We start from the raw sequence: 21,191 nt of genomic DNA, 5'->3' as shown, positions 1-21,191 counted from the left end.
ACTGGTTCTCAGCACAGTTTTAGGTTCTCCGTGCTAACCTACGTGGTCCTCGAGGCTGTCCACAACGGAAGGAGGGAGGGACTGGAATACTGAGGGCATGGAACTTTTGGCTTCTATCCCTGGAGCAGAGACCGTGTCTTCAGGACCCTGCCTCTCTTCTCTGAAGGAGAAGGAGGAAGGCACAAGAGGAGACGCTGTGGCGGGTGAATTGTGGAAGAATAGTTGCAATGGTTTTTTTGGGGGGGGGTTGTTGTTGTTGTTGTTTTTTTTTTTCTGATATTCAACTCATGCTCACCATCTACAGATTTCCCAGCAAAGATCCAAATTAAGGGCAGAAGAAAAGGTCAGGAGGGATGGAGGGGAAGAGAACGGGACCTGAAGAGAAAGCAGCTCTTCAGTATCCCTCTCCTCAGCCAGCTCAGTCTGAGTGGTGGGGCCTCACAGAAGCTTCCTTGAGGCTTCGGAGGTCCAGGTGCCTCCAGATTTATTTCAACCAATAGGCGTGTGGGGCGAGGTCTTTTCCCATTGCTCGTCATTCAGAAGCGACGTCAGAGGGAACGCAAAAGTACGTCGTTCCCTTATTTAGTGCCTCCAGTCACAGTATGGTCTCTAGAACAGGGACCCAGGAAGCTTCGAAGTTGTCTAGAAAGAGAAGGCATCCTTTAGCAGGTGCTATCCTTTAGAAAGTGGTCCAGAGTCCCTACATGGTAAGTGGAGAGACTCATCAGAAGTAGGTAGGAGTAAGGTGCTGCATCGCCTGCATCTTGCTCACTCTGTCTGTCTCTCATTCCCTACAGGTGGCTCTTCTATGAGGACTCCACCTGGATGTGCCCTGCCAGAGCCCTTAGGTGGCTTCCAGTTGCTTTTGGGACAGGCAGTGGCACTCCTGAGGAAGCGGCTAGTGCGTACGTCTCGAGCCTGGAAAAGCACTACCTCAGACCTGCTGCTGCCCGTGCTCTTCGTGGCCCTGGCCATGGGCTTGTTCATGGTGCAGCCTCTGGCCACCACATACCCTCCACTCAAGCTGACGCCTGGCCATTATGAGAGTGCAGAAGCGTACTTCTTCAGGTAAGAAACTCTTTTCTGTCAATCAGACGCTACTTTATGGTTGTGCCAGTGTAGAAAGCCTGAGCTGAGGATGCCGCACGGCAATGCCAACAGTGTCTGTTTGTTTGTTTGTTTGTTAGTTTTCTAACTTCAGATAAACATTCTCATGTTACAGCTCACAAGTCGGGGACTTGCCTAGCCTAGTGAAGGCCCTGGCTTTGGTCCCTAGCTCTTCTCCCTCTAATATTAATACTTTTGTTATTCCTGAGGTCAGACCACACAAGCATAATCTGAGATGCTCTGTTGAGGGCTGGCTTACAGCAGCTGATGGACGGGCCTGCTCCCAACTGCCGAATCATTGACTCCTTCTCACAGCAGCCAAGCATCCCGTGTGTGAGAGCAGACGAGGCAAAGGGTCAGGCACACTCCGGCAACCTGGCCCTTAGCAAGAGCTAGGATGACTGGATACAGTCTCAGCATTTTAGCATTTTAGCAAAGTATGGAAGTTGTATATTTTACAAAGCCCTGCACAGTGGTTTTTAGGACAAGGACCCCCTCCCTTGCCCCCCCCCCCCAGTTGCACATCCCTCTCAGCCAGACACTGTATGACTTATGCTGCATTGGATCAAGATCGTTAATATCTTCAGGTCTACAGCGCAGATTTGTTGCTAAAACGTTGAGGAGAATTTGTTAATTTATACAGAATTTTCTCAGGGTTGCACTTGAGACACAGGATTTGGCACTTAGAAAATTATGCACCATCTCTACTTCTGCTTGCCCATTTTTTCCCTTCAGAGTCACCTCTAACGCCCCTGTCACAGCCCATTCTCTGCAGGGATCATCAAGTCCTATGGCCTCTCCTCTCAGGGTGGAGCCCATGTGGCCCAAGTGCCTTCCATTAGGACCCCATTCCAGAAGCCTCACCTTCTCAGTGGTTATACATTGTGTCATTTCTGTTGTCCTCCTTGGCTCAGCCTCTTAGGTTGGTTCTGTACTTTAGCTATAGTGAACAGTCTACCGTGAACATTAATGTGCCGACAGCCCTGCGATATTTTAACTTGGAGATCTTCTAGTAAACCCAAAGAGATGGACAGGACAGAGCTATTCTTTTTTTTTTTTTAAATTGAGTTTTCATTTATTTTAAGCATAAATCGACTTCACATTTTACAAAGTGGTCACTGAAGTGTCTCTGGAAATAGGGCAAGTTGGCTTTATGTGTCTTCTTTTTAATATTTTACAATTTTTTAATTTGTTTACTGTTTTGGAGATCATAATTTAATTACATCTCTACTTTCCCTTTCCTACTTCCAAATATTCCCATTTATCCCTCCCTGCTCTCCTTCAAATTCATGGCCTCTGTTTTATTGTACGCATAAGTGTATATATGTATATACCTGTATCTTCCTAAATATAACCTATTCAGTCCTTATAATGTTACTTGTATGTATGTTTTCAGTGCTGTTTGGCACTTGATAACCAGTTCGTGTGCTTTTCCCTGGACCTATCTGGTGCACAACTTTCCTCAGTTGCCTTTAGCTTTTTGTATAAGGCTGAGGCCTCATTCTTGGTATTTCTGAATAACCTCCATGCTGAATTCCGAAGTGGCTGGCCTAGTTTACACTGCCACCAACAGGGCTTAAGGACTTTCTTTTGTTCACAGTCTCACCAATATTTGTTGTTATTTTGTTTTCTTAATCACTGTCATTCATAGAAGACTGATAAAATGGCACCTCGATTTAGGTTTGTATTTCTCTGATGGCTAGCGAAACTGAACATTTTTTCATGTTTATTGATAAATTTCTCTTCATCTTTTAAGAACTGTCAGCCCATCTCATCAGCATGCATGTTGATTGGGTTGTTTATTTCCTTGTTTTGTACTGGGTCTTGGGTCTTGAAGATTTTCCACCCCCCATCCCCTAACAGTTTGACAGTTTCTGGTATTACATTAAGATTTTGACCTGTTTGGAGTAATATTTACCAGGTAAGTGCTAGAGATACAGTTTTATTCTTCTATTTGGGAATATCCAATTTCCTCAGTACCACGTATTGAAGAGGCTACATTTTCTCCAATGTATGTTGTACGATTTTTTTTTCATCCTGACCACAACTCATGTGCGATCTCATTGTGAGATCTTATCTATGTCTTTTATTTTGTCCCACTGAGCGACATGACTGTTGTAGTTCAATACCACACAGCTTTTGTTCCTGTGGCTCAGACCTCGACATAAAGCACGGAGAGAAATCTATATTCTATCCTATTGCTCCTTTGGTTATTTTTATGATTATATATGATTTTCACATTTACTCTTCTTTCTATTTCTTTGAATGGCATTGGAATTTTGATGCTGACTGTATTGAACCTATAGGTCAATTTTAACAGGATGGCTATTTTTCCAAAAATTAATTCTTATCCACTGGAATGGGGGGTCCTTCTTTCTACTCTGTTCTTGAATTTTTTTCTTCAGTTTTTTTTTTTTTTATGGTTTTCAATGTAAAGGTGTTTTACTTCCGTGGTTAGCATTAACTCTAAGTTTTTGTTCTAATATCAGATCAATGTTTGTTGTAGAATGTTCACTAGAGCTAAAACACGGAACAAATCTAAGAGGCTGAGCAATGGAGGGATAGAAAAACGCAGCGTACATACAGAGTTAAGATGCTTAGGCTTTTAGAAGGGGGTTCCAGTGGAAAGTAATGAGGCCATGTGGGCTCCACACTGAAAGAAATGTGAATGAAATTTGTTCATAATTTATTTCTCAGTACATTTGCTATTGGTATACAGATGGCTACTGATTTTTGTATGTCAGTCCTGGGTCTGCCTGCAACTTGCCAAAAGTATTTATCAGTCTAAGTGTTTCCTGTGTGAGTCCTCTTCCTTTCATAACCTTAATTCCTTCTTTTGCCAGATTTCTTTAGCTACATTTTCAAGCACTATATTGATTAGTTGTAGAGAAAGTAGGCACACCTGTCTTGTATTCATGATTTTAGTTGAAATCCTTTCAGTATTTTCCCATTTAGTATAATTTTGGCTATACGTTTATCATATATCGCCTTTATTATGTTGGAATATGCTCTTTGAAGTTCTTGTTTCTTCAGAGTTTTTCTCATATATTGATGCTGCATTCTACCAAGAAGTCTTTTATGTGTCTTTTATCATATGATTTCTGTCCTTGAGTACATTTATGTAATGTATTACATTTATTAATTGTACATGTCGAACTACCCATGCATCTCTAGAATAAAGCCAACTCAGTCACAAGGAGTGATACTTTGATGTATGTGTGTGTGTGTGTGTGTGTGTGTGTGTGTGTGTGTGTGTGTGTGTATGTGCATGCACACACATGCATGCATGAACAAATATTGCATATGGTCATGTATGTGAGTTCATGTGTGTGGAGGGAAGAGGACAACCTCAGTTGTTAGTTCTCATGTTTCATATTGCAATTCCCAACAAATGCTGTCACAGTTCTTCACAGACCATGAAAGAACCATTCTCAACCTCATATAGTAAAATGAAAAACTCAGAATGGCTAAAATAATCTTACACAATAAAAGGACTTCAGGAGGTGTATCCATCCCTGATGTTAAGCTGAACCGTAGAGCAACAGTAGTAAGATTCCATCTTACATCTGTAAGAATGACTGAGATAAAAAACTCAAGTGACACCACATATTGGCGAGGATGTGGAGCAAGTGGAGCACTCCTACATTGTTGGTGGGGGTGCACACTTGTACAACTACTGTGTAAATCTATCTGGGGGTTTATCAGAAAATTGGATATAGATCTACCTCAAGATCCTGCTATATCCCTTCTGGGCATATACCCAAAAGGTGCTTTACTTTACCATAAGGACACTTGCTCAACTTTGTTCACTGTAGACATACTCATAATGGCCAGAAACTGGAGACAGCCTAGATGCCCTCAGCTGTATAATGGATGAAGAAACTGTGGTACATTTACACGATGGAATATTACTCAACTATTAAAAAAAGGCAATCATGAGAACTGCAGGCAAATGGATAGAATGAGAAACAGTCCTCCTGAGTGAGGTAACCCCGACCCAGAAAGACATACTTGCTATGTGCTCACAGGTGAATATTAGCCGTATAGTACCAGATAACCATACCACTGACCCAGAGAAACCAAGGAGAGCCCAAGGAAAAAAGTGCCTGAATCTCACTCAGAAGTGGAAATGCTATTTTATTTTTCTTTTGTGTCTTTATTTGGCATTTATATCAGGATAATAGTATATTTATAAAGTGAGTTTGGTAGCATCCATTCTCTGTATTTTATAGAATGGTTAAAAAAAAACATTGGTAGCATCTTCTCTTTAAAGGTCTGACAGAATTCAACAGTCAATCAGCTGGACTTGGGCTTTGAGCTGGGAGAATTTCATAATAGCTTTTTCAGTTTTTTGCTTCTTGAGCTCAGTACTAGTTGTTTATCTTATCATAGCTTAATTTTTGTTTGCTACATGTACCTACAGAGTCATGCATTCCTTTTATCTTTTCCAGATTAGTGTAATACAAGTCTTTAAGGCTTGTCATCATGATACCATGATATACAATATAATGATACATATCAATGATATCTATTATAATTTCTGCTTTTCATCTCTGATTTTATTAATCTGAATTTTTCTTCTTTTTTTTTTGGATTAGTTGGGCTAAGGGCTTGCCAATCTTTATTTATTTTCTTTTCGAAGAATCAATTTCTAATTTCAGTGGTATTAGTTTATATTTATTTATTTATTTATTATTCTTGATTTCAATCTCATTAGTTTTTGCAATGACCTTAATTGTTCCTTTCTATTTACCAGTTTTAACTTTTCCTGTTCTAGGTCCCAAGGTACACGCAGAACTGAGTTACATATTTTATATATTTCTGATGTTTTAATGCAGGCATCTGTATATCTCAGCTTTCTTCTTAGGACTATTTTCAGTTTACCTTAGGTTTTGATATGTTATATTTTCAGTTTAATTCAATTATGGGACTAAAAGCCTTCTTCTTGATCTTTAACAAATTATTAATGAAATATTGTATTGTTCAGTCTATGAGTCTGTGTGTGTGTGTTCGGTAGTTTCTCTGGCTGTTGCTTTTAGACCTTATCTAATTGTTATCAGATAAAATACAAGAATTTGTCTTGCGATTTTTCTATTTATTAGGCTTTGCTTTGTGTTCTGCTGTATAAACCACTTTAGAGAAATTTGCATCTACTGCTTATGTTGTTTATCTTCAGCATTTAGATGAGGTGCTGTATAGACGTCTGTGCAGTTGTTTGATCTATGATGTCACTTTACTCATGTGTCTCTATAGATGAACTATTTACTGATGAGAATTGGATATTAAAGTTGTTAGAGTTAGTATGTATCTTTACATCCAATGTTTGTGCACGCCAGTGTCCATTGGACATCCATTTAGAGCTGAAATAGCCTCTTGTTGGATTGTTCCCCAGTCAGTATGACATTATGTTAAGACTAGTTTTGGCTTTAAGTCCAGTTTGTCACATGTGAACAATGACTCCTGCTTGCTTTATTATTCTATTTCACCATGACGTTTTATTTGTCTTTGATGATGGGGTACATTTCTTGGAGGTAGCAAATTGGTGGATCCTCGTTTTAGATTAAATGTGATAGTGTATATATATATCTTTTGTTTAGGGACCGAAGACCATGGACATTCAGAATTAATATCAAAAAGTGTATGTTAACTATTGTCATTTTGTCAGTTTGGTGGAGCTTGGTGTTTTATTGATCCTCACTTAATTAACCAATGTTCTATCACAGAATTTTTTTGTTTTCCTTGTAGCCTCATGGATGTGTTTATCTTTCTGTTTTTCTCTGAAAGAGTTCTTTAAGTATCATTTGTAGGGCTTCCTTAGTGGCCACGAATTCTTCTGGTTTCCATTTATCATGGAATATATTTTTTACTATATTTCTTTTTACCTATACACTTATATTATTACATATGAATAAAATAAACTACAAACAGCAAGAAGAGCCATAAAACAATCAGGAATTATATAAATATTGCATTTATAGTATTTTGGCTATTTGTATTTGGCAAACTTGAAGAAAGCATCTTTCCTGTCTTGGTGAGTCTAAAATTCTGAATGAATACCAGTATGTATCATATTTCATCTCTGTCAACTTAATATATCTATCTAGAACTAAATACATCTTAACTCCTGAACAATGGGAAATAATCTTTTAATTCTTCAGTTGTTACAGATGATTTTGCTGAATATAGGAATATGAATTTTTGGATTATGTCTTCAAACTGTAACAGTTCCTCTTCTCCTCTGTCCACTCTGTTATGCTGTCCACAAAAATTTTTTGAACTTATTAAACATTTCATTTCCATTTCAGCTTATTTTTTTCAGTAAGTCTACTTTTCATCTCCCGAAGTTTACTTTTACATATTTCTACATTGACATCCTTATTTCATTCATGTGTTTTCTTTATATTCTTCCATGTGTTTATGTCCTCTTAGATTCTTTTGACATACTTGAAATTATTTTTGTATTCTTTGTCTGGGATTTTATTGAACTCACTCTCATTAGGCAACATCACTGTGAGATCAGTACTGTTTTTAGGAGTAATAATAGCTTGAATTTTCATGTACTTAGTTTCTCATTTCATGTACACATCTGAGAAAAGGATGGCGGTGTGATTTAAAAGATTAACCCTATTCTTTCAGTGGGTATGTTTTTCGTGTTCTTGATGGAGTGGGTATAACTGATTGGGGTTTCTCTTTCCCTTGCTGAGGACATAAACTCAACTATTTAACCCTCAGCCCACGTGCTTGGCGTGTGGCACCAGGATTCATACCCAGTACTTTCCTGTGTGAAAATTCAATAAAAAGCAATTAAAGATAAAGTGCCCCTTCAACTAATCATTTTAAGAAGAAAAGGAGCTTCCAGTCAGGGGACTCTGTGTGGGTTCTGTGCCCATGCTTTGCCCAGTGCCGGAGACTGGTAGCAGCCCAGAGCTCCAGGGACTGCTACATTCTGAGAGGCAGAAAAACTCTGTCAGCATGCTCAGGGAATGTTAGCTAGGAAACAATGAGCAAACAGGTGCAAGCAACATGATTTGAGCACTTGGTGGAAGCTGTAAGGAAGAGCACTGGCTCTTCTTCCAAAGGACCTGGGTTCAATTCCAAACACATACATAGAAGCTCACAACCATCTGTTAACTCTAGTTCCAGGGGATTCGATGATGTCTTGTGGTCTCCATGGGTACCAGACATAAAAGTGGTATGCAGACATATATGCATACAAAACACCCATACAAATAAAATTAAAATAGGAAAAACAGAAGAGAAGGAATAGTCATAACAGTGTATTCATAGATAGTGGGTCCTGAGGGTGTGGATGAATGGAGAAAAGCAGAGGGAGACCAGCAATTCCTGTGGGCTGATAGAGAAAATCCAGGAGGGAAACTACAATAGGGATGCTAGGGAAGTGAGGATCTCAGATAAAGGTAAAATGGGAAGAGAAAGATGTAAAGGGTTACAGTCAGAAGCCAGGCAACCTCAACATCCCAAGACTCCTCCATCCCTCAAGCCTGAGAAACTTTATCTTTTGGAAAAGCTTGTGAAGAGGGACATTTAAAAAAATAGATGAAAAAACAAATAGAAAAAATGGAAGGGAAAAGAAGCAGTGAAGAACCAGATATTGAGTAATGGAGAAATGTAAAAGGAGGAGACAGGTCTAGGGCCTTAGAGTAAATGTAGTTGCTAGCCTGAGTGCTCAATCTGGTTTTGACTCTCCTGTTTCCAGAGTGTCACCTACACCCTATGCTTTCTCTTATAGGGTATAGCATAGATGCCATTCTCACCTGGAGAGAGGGGTGTCTTACTATATAGGTTGAAAATGCTGGTCACAGCTCCAAGGTGATGTTTTCACATGGTTCTGTTAGCAAGAGATCCTTCACAGGTTGGGCTGAAAATGTGGGTTCCAGACCTTGTCCTTCCCAGTGTTTAACAACCACCTGCTTGGACTCTGGCATGCTCAGAGCTGCTCTGCTCTGGTTCCCACAGTCTGCTGTTCTTAAGGGTCCAGGGTAACCAAGCCTCTGATCCAACTTGGCAGTCATTTTGAAACTGTAATCTCACAGGGCCAGCCAAATGTCTCAGTGGGTAAAGCCACTTGCCACCAAGCTGGATGACTTGAGTTTGATCTTTGGAACAGATATGACAGTTCCCTCCAAAACTGATTCCCATAAGTTGTTATGCCATGATGTGTGTGACCCACAAAACAATAAAAAACAAATAGTAATTAAATAAAAAATTTTAAATGGCACCTTCCCACTATGCTGGTTGAGTGAGAAGTAAAGGCTGGCCACTCCTCTCCTGCTAATGATCTTGTAGTGGGCAACCTTTTTTATCCCCCTTCCCTCTCTTTTCTGTCATTTAAAATATGTGTTATTGGAAATACAGTACAGTTTTCTGAGATCTTCTGTCTTAAGCTATAACTTAGTCTGTTGCAGAGTATTTGGTCCCTGAGATTGTGAACTGTAAAAACCTCTATTTGATCCCATTGTGATCCTTGAAATTTTGAACTGTAAAATCCTGTCTTTCGTCTGTCCTAGTTGAGCCTTAACACACACCTTTAATCCAAGAGCTATCTGTACACAGGATTTAATAAAGTTAACCCTAGGTCAAGAGACAGAGCAAGAAACCAGCTGACAGGGATTAAAGAGTAGGAGAGACTTTGAGTTGAGGGGTATTTAAGACACCATGTATTGTCCTTGGCTGGTGCCTTAGTTTGACAATACATGGTGTCTTAAATACCCCTCAACTCAAAGTCTCTCCTACTCTTTAATCCCTGTCAGCTGGTTTCTTGCTCTGTCTCTTGACCTAGGGTTAACTTTATTAAGGGGGAGACCTGGTGGCAACCAGAGGAAGGACAGCAGGTTACCAAGAAGAGACTTGATACCCTATGATCATATAGAGGGGGAGGCAATCCCCCTCAGGAAGAGTCATAGCGGAGGGGCATAAAGGGAAATGGGGAGGGAGGGAAGAATGGGAGGATACAAGGGATGGGATAACCATTGAGATGTAACAAGAATAAATAAAAAAAAAAAGACACCATGTAGAAGTAGAAGGGGTCTTTAACACTTTTAGCTTTGGTGTTTTACTCTTGGAATTTTATTTTTATTTATTTTTTTAACATTTTATTTATTTTTAATAATTTATTCAGATTACATCCCGATTGTTAGTCTCTCACTTGTATCTTCCTGTTGCCCTCTCCCTCTCTTTTTTGCCCCATTCTCCTCCCCTAGATCTCCAACAGAAGGGGACCTCCTCCCCCACCATACGATCACAGCCTATCAGGTCTCATCTGGATATCGTGCTTCCCCTTCCTCTGAGTGCCACCAAGCCTCCCCAACAAAGGGGAAGTGGTCAAATTGGGGGCGCCAGAGTTCATGCCAGAGGCAGTCCCCACTCTCTCCACAGCTGTGGAGAATGAGCTGTCCATTGCCTAGATATGAACAGGGGTTCTAGGTTTACTGCATGCGTTGACCTTGGTTGGTACAGCAGTTTGTGTAAGCCCCGCTGGGTCCAGATCCACCAGCTTTGATGGTCTCCTTGTGGGGCTCTTGGACCCTTTGGGTCCTTCTATCTCTCCATTCTTCCATACCATTCTCACCTGGAGCCCAGTATTGAGTCCCAGCACCATGTCCCCCTACACAAACCAGTAATCTTTGATAATCACACTTCAATTCTCTTAAGAGCCTTCAGGGTTATGTTTATTTATCATACTTTCCCACATAACAGATCACGTTAAAAATTCTAGTTTTCCAAGCAGAAAATACTGTCTTCTACCTTTGTCACACTAGGCTAAATGAGTCCATGTCTTTGTATATTTATACCTTCAAAGTACAAGTTTAATGTTCTATGGGAGGACAGCTTCTGCTGCAGGGGATTTCAGATTTGAAAGGATAAGGAAAGAAATACAAAACAGAGTTGGTGTTGCTACTAATGGTGTAGAGCAGTCATGTGCCACGTCAACAGCATTGGACACTGTCACTAAGGTGGAGTTTTACTTAGCTGAAATGAAAGGATTGCTTTATTTTCACTGGTGAGACAATTAGTAAAGGATGTTCTTCTGCCTGACCTCATCTGAAGGGTGTCTGGGCTTTCTCATTCATAGCTTCTATATTTCAATGCCCAATTCTTGAGATTTTAGCTCTTTGGCTCTTAGCTCTCTAGCTCTTGAGCTTCTCAGCTCCTTGGCCTTTGGCTTTTTTGGCCTTGGGTTTTTTGTTTGTTTGTTTGTTTGTTTTGGGCTTTTCATCCTGAGCTGTCAGCACAGCTATTGAGACTTTGGGCCTTCTCCATTGGGACATAAGCTGAGTAGGTAGTTCAGCTGAGTGATTTTATGCCTCTTTTTTTCCCACTCTTTTATTTTTTAATTTAATTTTATTAATTTATTCTTATTACATCTCAGTGGTTATCCCATCCCTTGTATCCTCCCATTCCTCCCTCCCTCCCATTTTCCCCTTAGTCCCCTCCCCTATGACTGTGACTGAGGGGGACCTCCTCCCCTTGTATATGATCATAGGGTATCAAGTCTCTTCTTGGTAGCCTGCTATCCTTCCTCTGAGTGCCACCCGGTCTCCCCATCCAGGGGACGTGGTCAAATATGAGGCACCAGAGTACATGTGGAAGTCAGACCCCACTCTCCACTCAACTGTGGAGAATGTCCTGTCCATTGGCTAGATCTGGGTAGGGGTTTGAAGTTTATGGCCTGTATTGTCCTTAGCTGGAGCCCTAGTTTGAGCGAGACCCCTGGGCCCATGATTTGGGATTTTCAATCAAAACAACATTAGTCACCATCAGCTGTTGCCCTTCTTATCACCGAGAGGAAAGCGCTTCACAAATCAGGCCAATCATTTCAAGATGGACTCTGGACTTCTATCTTGTTCTCTGTAAAAGTCCATATTTTCCTTTGCTACTGGAACTGGAGACGTTCAGATAAATTTCATTAACTTTCCCCAGTTATTCTCTCGATATTATATCCAACTGTGTCTGCATGGTATCTACCATCTTAAAAGTCTTCTGTATTTTACAAATATCCCAATTCTGAATTGTAACCAATTGAAACGAATCTACTAGGAATTATTCCAGTTTTAAGAAGTTCGATGTATCTTTTTTTAAAAAACTTTTTCTTAACTCCAGTCATTTTTTAACAGTTGATGTACAAGACTTAAACTTTTTCCTAGTGTTTGTTTCTGCATCTTTCCTTATAATGACATAAATGCATTACTGCTGATTGTCTCTTTGGTAAAGAAATTCAGTATCAGTGACTTTGGCTCTTGGTAATAAATAGATGTGGGGCTATGGTCAGTAAGCTAAACACAGGTCCAGTTCTGTGCTGAAGACTTCTTACTACAGAAGTATGATTCAGTGACACGTAGGAACCAAAGTATGTAAATACAAGTTGCATTTTTGTATTTCTGAGTAATAGGATGAATATTTGTTCCAAGCTGAAGCTCCAGCATGGAGAAAGTAATTTTTACTGATTTTAATAAATTAGCATAATATGACATTATATTAGACAGCCTTTAGGATTTGGTTTTAGGTCCATGAAAATATGTAAAAGTGGTTAGCAAATTAATTGAAAAGATGAGAAAAATATTGTGCTTTTTCTAACAACACATAGCAATCTGTATGTGTGGTGTTAAAAGCTGTGCTTAAAGACATTTTTCAGTTTCATCCTTGCTCATCGACCTTTACCATAAAAGCACTAGAAAATCAGCTTTGTCTGGTGTTCTGGAAACTGGTATCCCAGTCAGCGTGACTAGGGTGAGGTCAGAGTGTGTCCTCCGCTCGTCCTAATGGTGCTTTGTTTCCTCACCATCCTACAGCAGTGGGAGCCAGGGCGTGGACCTTGCCCATGTTCTTCTGCGCAAGTTTGGAGATCGGGATCCTCGCTGTCCGGTCAGTCAGCCGTGAGTATCTGGGGCCCTGTGCACAGCAGAGACCCCAACACCAGCAGCTCTGGAGACCCAAGTGTTTTGCTTCCCTCAAGAATGGGTTCATCCATGTTCCAGCTTTGGCTACATGGAGTGAAAGTCAGTTTAATGTGTATGTCTATATATTCTAAAAACTGCAAGGCTAGTAAGTTTCCAAGGGTTTTTGTTTTTGTAGTAACTTGCTAGGACACCTTATCTTATCAGGGCAGAGGTCATAGTATAGGGCATGGAACATGACAAATTCCAGGAAATAGGTCCAGACATGGTCAGAGTTAGGTTTTAGAGAAAACAGGAATGAATTTCCTTTGACTTTGTAACAGATAGCTTGTAATCTTAAGATGGAACCATGCTGGTCCATCAAAACCAAAAGACTTGGGGCAGGATACTGTTTTGGAAGAGGAGGTTTATTTAGCTTAGAGTTGTGTTACTGAGTAAGAACATCGTGTGAGGATCTGTGTGGCCCTGTTAAGCAACACGATGGTTGATTTGAAATGGTAGGTTACATGTGAAAGAGGTTGTAGCTAGCTGGAGAATCAGGGCCAGGAGATTTCTGTACTCTCACAGGCTAAGTAAGAAGAGTCCTATGGGCACAATATGTGTCTATTCCAATAGTGCATGCCTTCAGTGTTTGAATTACCATGCACCAGGCCTCCCAACACCTCCTCCCGGAGGAGACAAGGCTTTGCCATGCATGGGCTCTGCAGGACTGGCCACATCAACACCAAAGCCCTCAATCCCAGTCACTCAAGGCATCTATGGCCAAAAGTACCCCCTGCTGGCCATAAGAGAGGCAAATAGTCATTCTTTTAAGAACAAAAGTAATTGGATTACTGCCATCTGGTTAAAAAATGCAACTCCCTTAATCATTGTTTCCATGTTAACTCAAGAATCCCTGACTGGCCAAGGGATACGTACCATGAAAAACTTTACTTACCAAGAAAGTGGGTCAGAGGAGAGGACTTCCTATTGAGACTTTAGGTGAGAGTAGCATGGAAGAATGGGGAAGTAGTAGGATCCACAGGGTCCTGGAAACCTACAAGAAGAACTTTATGACAGGCAGAGCTGGGTCCTGGGGTCCTCCTCAAACTAAGGCACCAGCCAAGGAGAATATAGGCAGTAAACTTCGAACCCCTACCAAGACCTAGCCGACGAACACGATATTCTCCACCGTTGAGTGGAGAGTGAGATCTGACTCTCAAATGAACTCTGGTGCCCCTTTTCTGACCATGTCCCCTGGATGGGGAGGCCTGGTGGCACTCAGAGGAAGGATAGCAAGTTACCAAGAAGAGACTCGATATTCTAAGAGCATATATAGGGGGAGGAGGTCTCCCTCAATCACAGACATAGGGGAGGGGAGAAAGGGGGAAGTGGGAGGGAGGGAAGAATGGGAGGAAATAGGGGAAGGGCTAACAATCGAGATGTAATATGAAAAAATTAATAAAAAGAGAATCCCTGACTGGAACTCTTATGAGCTAAATAATAATAATAATAATAATAATAATAATAATAATAATAATAATAATAATAATAATAATAATAATAATAATTGGAACTCCTATGACCTAGATTATCAATAATGATGATGATAATAATAATAATAGTAATACTAATAATAATGCTTATTAGAAACATTTATGGACATTATATTTGCCAGTCGGGTTAACAGAATGACATGTGTATTTTTGTTGGATGGACTTTTTCCAACATGGTGTTATTATCCTATCTGTCTTCCATTGGAGCAACATACCTGTGCGGTGGGTCAGTCCTTCTGCTGTGTGACCAACTAGTGGTTCTGAAAGCTGCTACCTTTGTCTTGTGATCTGAAAAGTAGGCCAAGGAAAGGATATAGCGGGTACCTGTGGGCTGGTAAATGTTCATTTCTACCTCTTCTCAGTATTTGAGTAATTCAGACTAGTTAGCTGTACTAAAGTAAAATTTGACTTAAAATTGTTGTTTTAAAAAAACAAACCCTTAATTTCTGGCACTCTCAAGGATAAAAGTCTACAGAGAAAATAGCACAGAAAAGCTTTTTCTATGGCCAGCCAGATGGCTCAGTGAGTAAAAGTTCTTATGACTTAGCCCAGAGACTTGAACTTGATCCCTGGGACCCACTTGATGGAAGGTGAGAATGAATGAACTAATTAACTAATAAACTAGCTAACTAACTCCCACAGTGGTTTTCTTGCTTCTGCATATACATTATAGCATGTACACACACACACACACACACACACACACACACACACACACACGCAATTAACAATTTAAGAGTTGCTTACTTATTGCTATCCACAGTCTCCCCAACCATCACAATCTGTCTTCATGTGGAAATTTAATTGTAGCTTTTCTTGGAGTAATTAAGTTATTATGACATGACACAGAAATGAACAAACATTTCAATCTAATGCAATTAATAGCCAGTTACTAGTTGCTTCTTGATATCTGGTTATGATCTGAGAGTCTTGGGGTCTGCCAACAGCCTCAGCTCTGGGAAGTCCCAAAGCCATCTCCCCCATCCTACAATAATAGCACACTCCGGATGAGCAGCCAATTAATCCCTGTGTCACATCGCGGAATCCTGCCATGCTCACAAAATATTGGCAGCAGATTAGTGGCTCCCACTGTGAAGTCACATGCCAGAGCTCTGCCTCAGTGGCAAGAAGGTGGCCATCTTGTGAACGGTATTGTATTGTGATGGAACTAATAAAGTGGTTTTTTTTTATAAAACAGTCTTTCCGATTCTCCTTTTCTCCCCCTTTAGGATGAATTCTTCAAGCTGGCATAGGGACCCTTATTCTGGCCCAGAATTCCAGGACTCATGTGGCTGCCTGGTATGTTTCTGAAGCACCCTTCGTCATTTGAAGTATAAAGCTTATACTTATTTATTTAAGTATAAAGCTTATACTTATACTTTATTTAAAAAAATGAGTAGCTTCCATTTGCCTAATTCTCGCTTTTGCTGCTTAAGTCTCTCAGTGTATATATTTACTTATTAGCTGTTTGTGGAGGGTTTTCTCTTTTTTATTTTTAATTTTATTAATTTATTCAGATTACAACTCAGTCGTTATCCCATCTCTTGTATTCTCCCATTCCTCCCTCCCTCCCGCTTTCACCCTATTCCCCTCCCCTAGGTCTAAGACCAAGGGGGACCTCCTGTGCTCCATATTTGACCACCTCCCCTTGATGAGGAGGCCTGGTGGTACTCAAGAAAGAATAAGCATGCTACCAAGATGGGACTTGCTAGCTTGTGGAGGGTTTTCATCCTTTACAGTGGACAGGACACAGCTCTCCCACCGACTCCGCTGCCTGTTCATCCCCTGCTCATGCCTCTTAATCATTATTCACCCCACTGTGATGCAGTGAGCATCTGAAGCCACTTCAGCTAGAGATGAAGCTAGACTTTCCCCTTCGGAGGAAATGACAGGGTGACCTCAAGGCTTCCTTCATCATTGTATTCAGGTCCTGAGAACTAGACATTAAAAGCTAAGCTACAACGTAGCATTTTTAATATGAAATATTACTGATGTGAAATATATGGAAGTAGGTATTTTGATTTTGTAGTGAAGGCCATAGCTTCATTGTCTGTGAAGGGAAACAAACTCAAATTTATTTGGAGAATTGATTTCGGTTCATCTCAGTGGAAATATCAGAAGGTAATTAATGAAAGGTTTAGCTCTGTTATCTACAACCAGTGGTTAAACATGGCAATCTTGCCGATCACACACAAAGCCCTAGGCTTGACCCAGCATCTCTTATGGTAGGCATGGTCATTGTGCCTGCAAAGCCAGGATTCTAGAAGGAAACAAAGAGATAGCTCTTCACTGATGATCCATAAAGGAAAGGAACACACGGAGAACACATTAATGGGCGCTTTACTTGGTGGCCCCATGGGGTCCCTTGGCTCCAGCGGCTTAGTTGCTGTAGAGAGCTGGCTTCTGGAGGGTTTCATCAGATGTCTTCTCATATGCAAAACTCAGGAAGTGGGAGAGAAAGACAGTGCAACTGCACAGTGGAGACCAAGAGGACTGGTGGCTCCAAGGCTAGCAGACATCATGTTTCCACTGTGAGGTGAGAGAACTCACCTGCGTGCCTCGCTTCGCCGCACTGGCCAGAGGTCCTTTTTTGTTTGTTGGGTTCAGTTCTTCCATTTTGTCATAAAACCTCTCACATTGTGCTCTGAGCTCTTGCTCTTGAGCTTGGATTTAGTCATTCTATTACAGTAATGGTTTTTCTTAACACAAGCCTAAAGTCTGTTCGGATTAGATCGGGTGCCAAGCGGGTAGGGGGGATGATTGTCTTTCAGAATAGTATTATGGCTCCCGATTCAACCCAACTCTCATGAAACATAAGAGTGCAGTAATATGCACACAAGAAAAGAAAGACGCCAAATGAGCACCATCTGTGGGCAAACATGCTTCAGGAGCGGTGGCTAAAACTGCCTTGCTATTGTTTCTCTTAGAAACTGTTTGTTGCATATGACTTCAGTTTGAATAGGGTGGAGAATATGCAACATTGTCAGCAAAGGCTTTGACTAAAGAATCTGCCATTTCTCCTCCTCCTTCCCCTCCTCCTCCTCCTCCCTCTCCTTCCTGTCTTCCATCCTCCTCCTTCTCCTCCTGTTGCTGCTTTCTGCCACTTCTCCTTCTCCTTCTTTGTTTTTTGTGACCTCTGTGTTCTCTGGAATACACTTTGAGAAATACTAGCCAATTCATTAGAAATCCAAGGACCTCAGGCGAGGGAATCATATAAACGTTGCAAGATAACTTAGCATTTACCTCTAGAGAGACATGGGAAAGTGTGCAGGGGAAATATATATCCAAGCTTAGCTTTCTTACTTCTGTTGAGCGTGCTGCTCCTAGTTAACTGTTTGACAGAAGGCCAAATATTTACCGTCTTGTAAGTTGTGCTGTTCAGGAGCTCTGGGTCCACGTCTATTTCCTCATATGCATATCTGTTGTATCTTGGCTCTTTCCAAGTCCAGAAACCCAGGGTTAGTTCCAGTTGTTGTCTGTAAGAGACAGCACTAAGAAATCTCCAAGGCCAATGGGAAGCTTGTGGGTCCTGGAGAATGAACAGGAAGTTTTCAGACTGAGCACTAGTGAATAACAGCTGCAGTGTGGACAGCATCCCACCACCAGGAATGGATATGTCCTTGTGCAAAACTCCAGGGGGATGTTATGTTCCTCAGGCTGATGCTACAAATTGCTACATGCTGGAGAGCTGAAATAAGCAATTTTGTCCATGTAAGTTCTGGGGCAGAATCTGAAATAAGTGGTGTGAGTGGTGTGTTCTAAAGTCACAGTCCACCCCAGCACGCTGTAGGGGAGAATCCATGGCTTACTTCTGATAACAAGAGTTTACACAACTCTACTGTATGATATTGTGGTACCCTATCTTCTGTCACTCTTGTCTAGTCTTTCTTGCCTCCATCTTATCAAGACACAAATGATGCCAATGGAGATCACTCTGACTATCTAGGATGACTCCTCCAGTGGAGGTCTATAACTTAGTGACAGTCTTCACACCCATTGCCACAAATGGTAGCATTGACAGATTCCAGGGCCAGGAATCTGTTGTTTAGGGAATCCTCACTAGGCTTACCACAGAGGGTATATTTATGGGATAAAACTCAGGGGTAGAACATTTGACTACAGAAGGTGCATTTGTAGATAATGAGACACACAAGAGTTACAAAAAGTGGCTAAATGCATTTTCTAATGGGCTTGAGTTCCTCATAGAGCTTTGGTTTTCTTAACAAGGGATTCATCAAAGTACAGACTGTGTTTTAGAAAGATACATGTTGATTCACAGTCATAACAAGAATTAGAGAGAAACACCAGAGTCAGGGATACTTTAAAAAGTTCTTACTCCAGTTTGTGAATAAGGAACTTGAACTTGGTTAAATTATTCATCCATCGAGTTTAAATGCTAAGTAGATATCTTATGCATTTGTGATGGTCAGCATAATCATTCCTTGTGTTGAGGTTAGGCAAGCTATTCCTGAAAGAATGACTATCTATCTATCTATCTATCTATCTATCTATCTATCTATCTATCTATCTATCTATTTATTTTGTATTTTTAAGACAGGGTTTCTTGGGCAACAATCCTGGCTGTCTGGGAAGTCAATTTATGGAACAAGCTGGCCTTGAACTCACATAGAACTATGCCTCCTGAGTGCTGGGACTAAAGACATGTGCCACCATGCCCTGCAGGAATGAACATATTAAGTAGCTTTGCTGAGTCATTCCACAGAAAACTTTGTTCAAGTTTCTTTGTGGAGAAGGACTAGAAGGAACTCATCAGTTTTCAAGAACACAATCCATGGCATGGTTTGAGTGAGCGTGAGCATATGTACGTACACACACACACACACACACACACACACACACACATATGCATGCTGGGCCTGTGAACTGATACCTTCTGTTTGACTGAAGATTTGGGGCTGTGACCAACAGCTTTTCAATGTCCCCTACAATTGCTGCAACTTCCTACCCATCTTGTTTTTTCTTTGATTCGAGTCTGTAAACTTCTATAGGTGTGAGAATTTAGGTAAGCCATAATATTCAGCAATTAATATCCTTACTATCTAAATCACCATCTTTCTGAAAATCATACTTTAAGTTTATATGACCCTCTTGACTTGCCATAGTTCTGGCATGTACATAGGAACTGAGAAACAAACCCGTATGTTAGGTCAAGGTGCTTTGATTCCAGTTTTGAAGGGGAAACAAGTTTCCAAAAGCTGGAATTAAAAGTTGAGAGAGTTTTCCTATTCCCAAATATTATTTTCTTCAAACTTTCTCTTACAGAAGTAGAAACAGATTTAGTCTGAACTCTGTCTGTGGCAGACTGGAAGTCGTGTGGTGACCACTGGGTTGACAATTCCCTCCTTTTCATTTGATGGCCATTTCATCATGCAGACTTGGGCAAACTTCAGAAGACTGTCTGAGTTTGGCCTCTAACACGTATGAAAGAAACATAGGTCTTTGCACTCTCCTCCTTATTTTTCTCCTACTAGCTGCCTCTGACTCTTGCAGCTTCTTCAAATGAAAGATCATGCCAGTGAAAACATCTTCCCTTTTCTGTTCTTACAGATCTGCCCAAACTTACATGCAAAAAAGGACTTGAAGTTCTCAGATATGATTGACAGCACAGGGCACAGTGGAATTCCAGCACAACCCTCGATTTCATGAGGCTCTTAAAGAGATTTTAGAAATCAGAATATACAAAAGGCTGGAGATAATTTTTTAAAACTTGAAATCGAGGAAAAGTCTCATTTAGTTTAAAGTAATGTCAGTAAGCTAATTGTAGGTCTGAAAAAGCTTCTATTTTGTTTCTTTAAAAACAATTACAGAAGTGTCCAAATAAAAGTGCCGGGGCTCCTTATCTGACCAACTGCCTGGGACACACACTGCTCAACCTCTCGGGTTATGATGTGGAAGAGTACTTGCTGATGCCATCTGCAAAGCCAAGGTTTGTATAGAAGCATGGCTGGATCGTTCCTACTGTCTGTGACTAACAGTTTTCCCTCCACATGCATAGGGATTGGTTCCAAGACCCCCAGAGGGTACCCAGGTTTACAAGAGCTTAGGTCTCTTATAAAAAATTGTGCTATGGTACCTGCATAGAACTCCATTCTGTATTCATCTCTATGGTACCAGACACAGCATAATGCCATGCGAGCAGCCATTCTGCGTTGTTTAGTGAGTAATGATGAATAAAAAGTTTGTATGTGTTGAATGCAAGTAGTGTGATTTCCTAAATGTTTTTCCGTCTATAGTTGTTTGAGCCCACAGATGTGTGGAGACCATGGACTTTGAGAGTCAGCTGTACTTTGGAAAAGCCCATTGTTTCAAATGTTCATGTACATTAATGCTCAAAAGTCTGATGCGCACCATGGCGTTGATATTCATTTCAAAGCCACTCTGTAGGCCTTAATCAGATTCTTCACTGCTGACTTTCAGGCTTTGAAGCATTGGGGGGGAATCATATCAACTGAGATCTCATCAGTGCCAGAATCAGGGGAGCTGGTGGCAGTTGTGATGCTTCAGGGAATAGAGCAGAAGAGCTAATGGCATAATGAGATAATGGTCTCTTGTTAAAATTTCCTCTACTATGTAGCACCTAGTAACGGAACCTGTGATCAAACCATGTCTTAAA

General features: G+C 40.8%; 1 protein-coding gene across 1 annotated transcript in view; it reads left to right on the top strand.

Moving 5' to 3' along the window:
* The window catches only part of ABCA13 (ATP binding cassette subfamily A member 13), a 418,312-nt gene that overhangs the window by 261,163 nt on the left and 135,958 nt on the right, over positions 1-21,191 (top strand). The window contains exons 43-46 of the mRNA XM_084798070.1: positions 798-1,068; positions 12,918-13,001; positions 15,787-15,856; positions 20,386-20,504. Coding sequence (XP_084654196.1) covers positions 798-1,068; positions 12,918-13,001; positions 15,787-15,856; positions 20,386-20,504 — 544 coding nt within the window. The remainder of the gene's footprint in view (positions 1-797; positions 1,069-12,917; positions 13,002-15,786; positions 15,857-20,385; positions 20,505-21,191) is intronic.

Source organism: Acomys minous (assembly GCF_964271855.1).
Source record: "Acomys minous genome assembly, chromosome: 10".
Taxonomy (NCBI): Eukaryota; Metazoa; Chordata; class Mammalia; order Rodentia; family Muridae; genus Acomys; species Acomys minous.
This window is presented reverse-complemented; position numbering and strand designations above follow the sequence as displayed.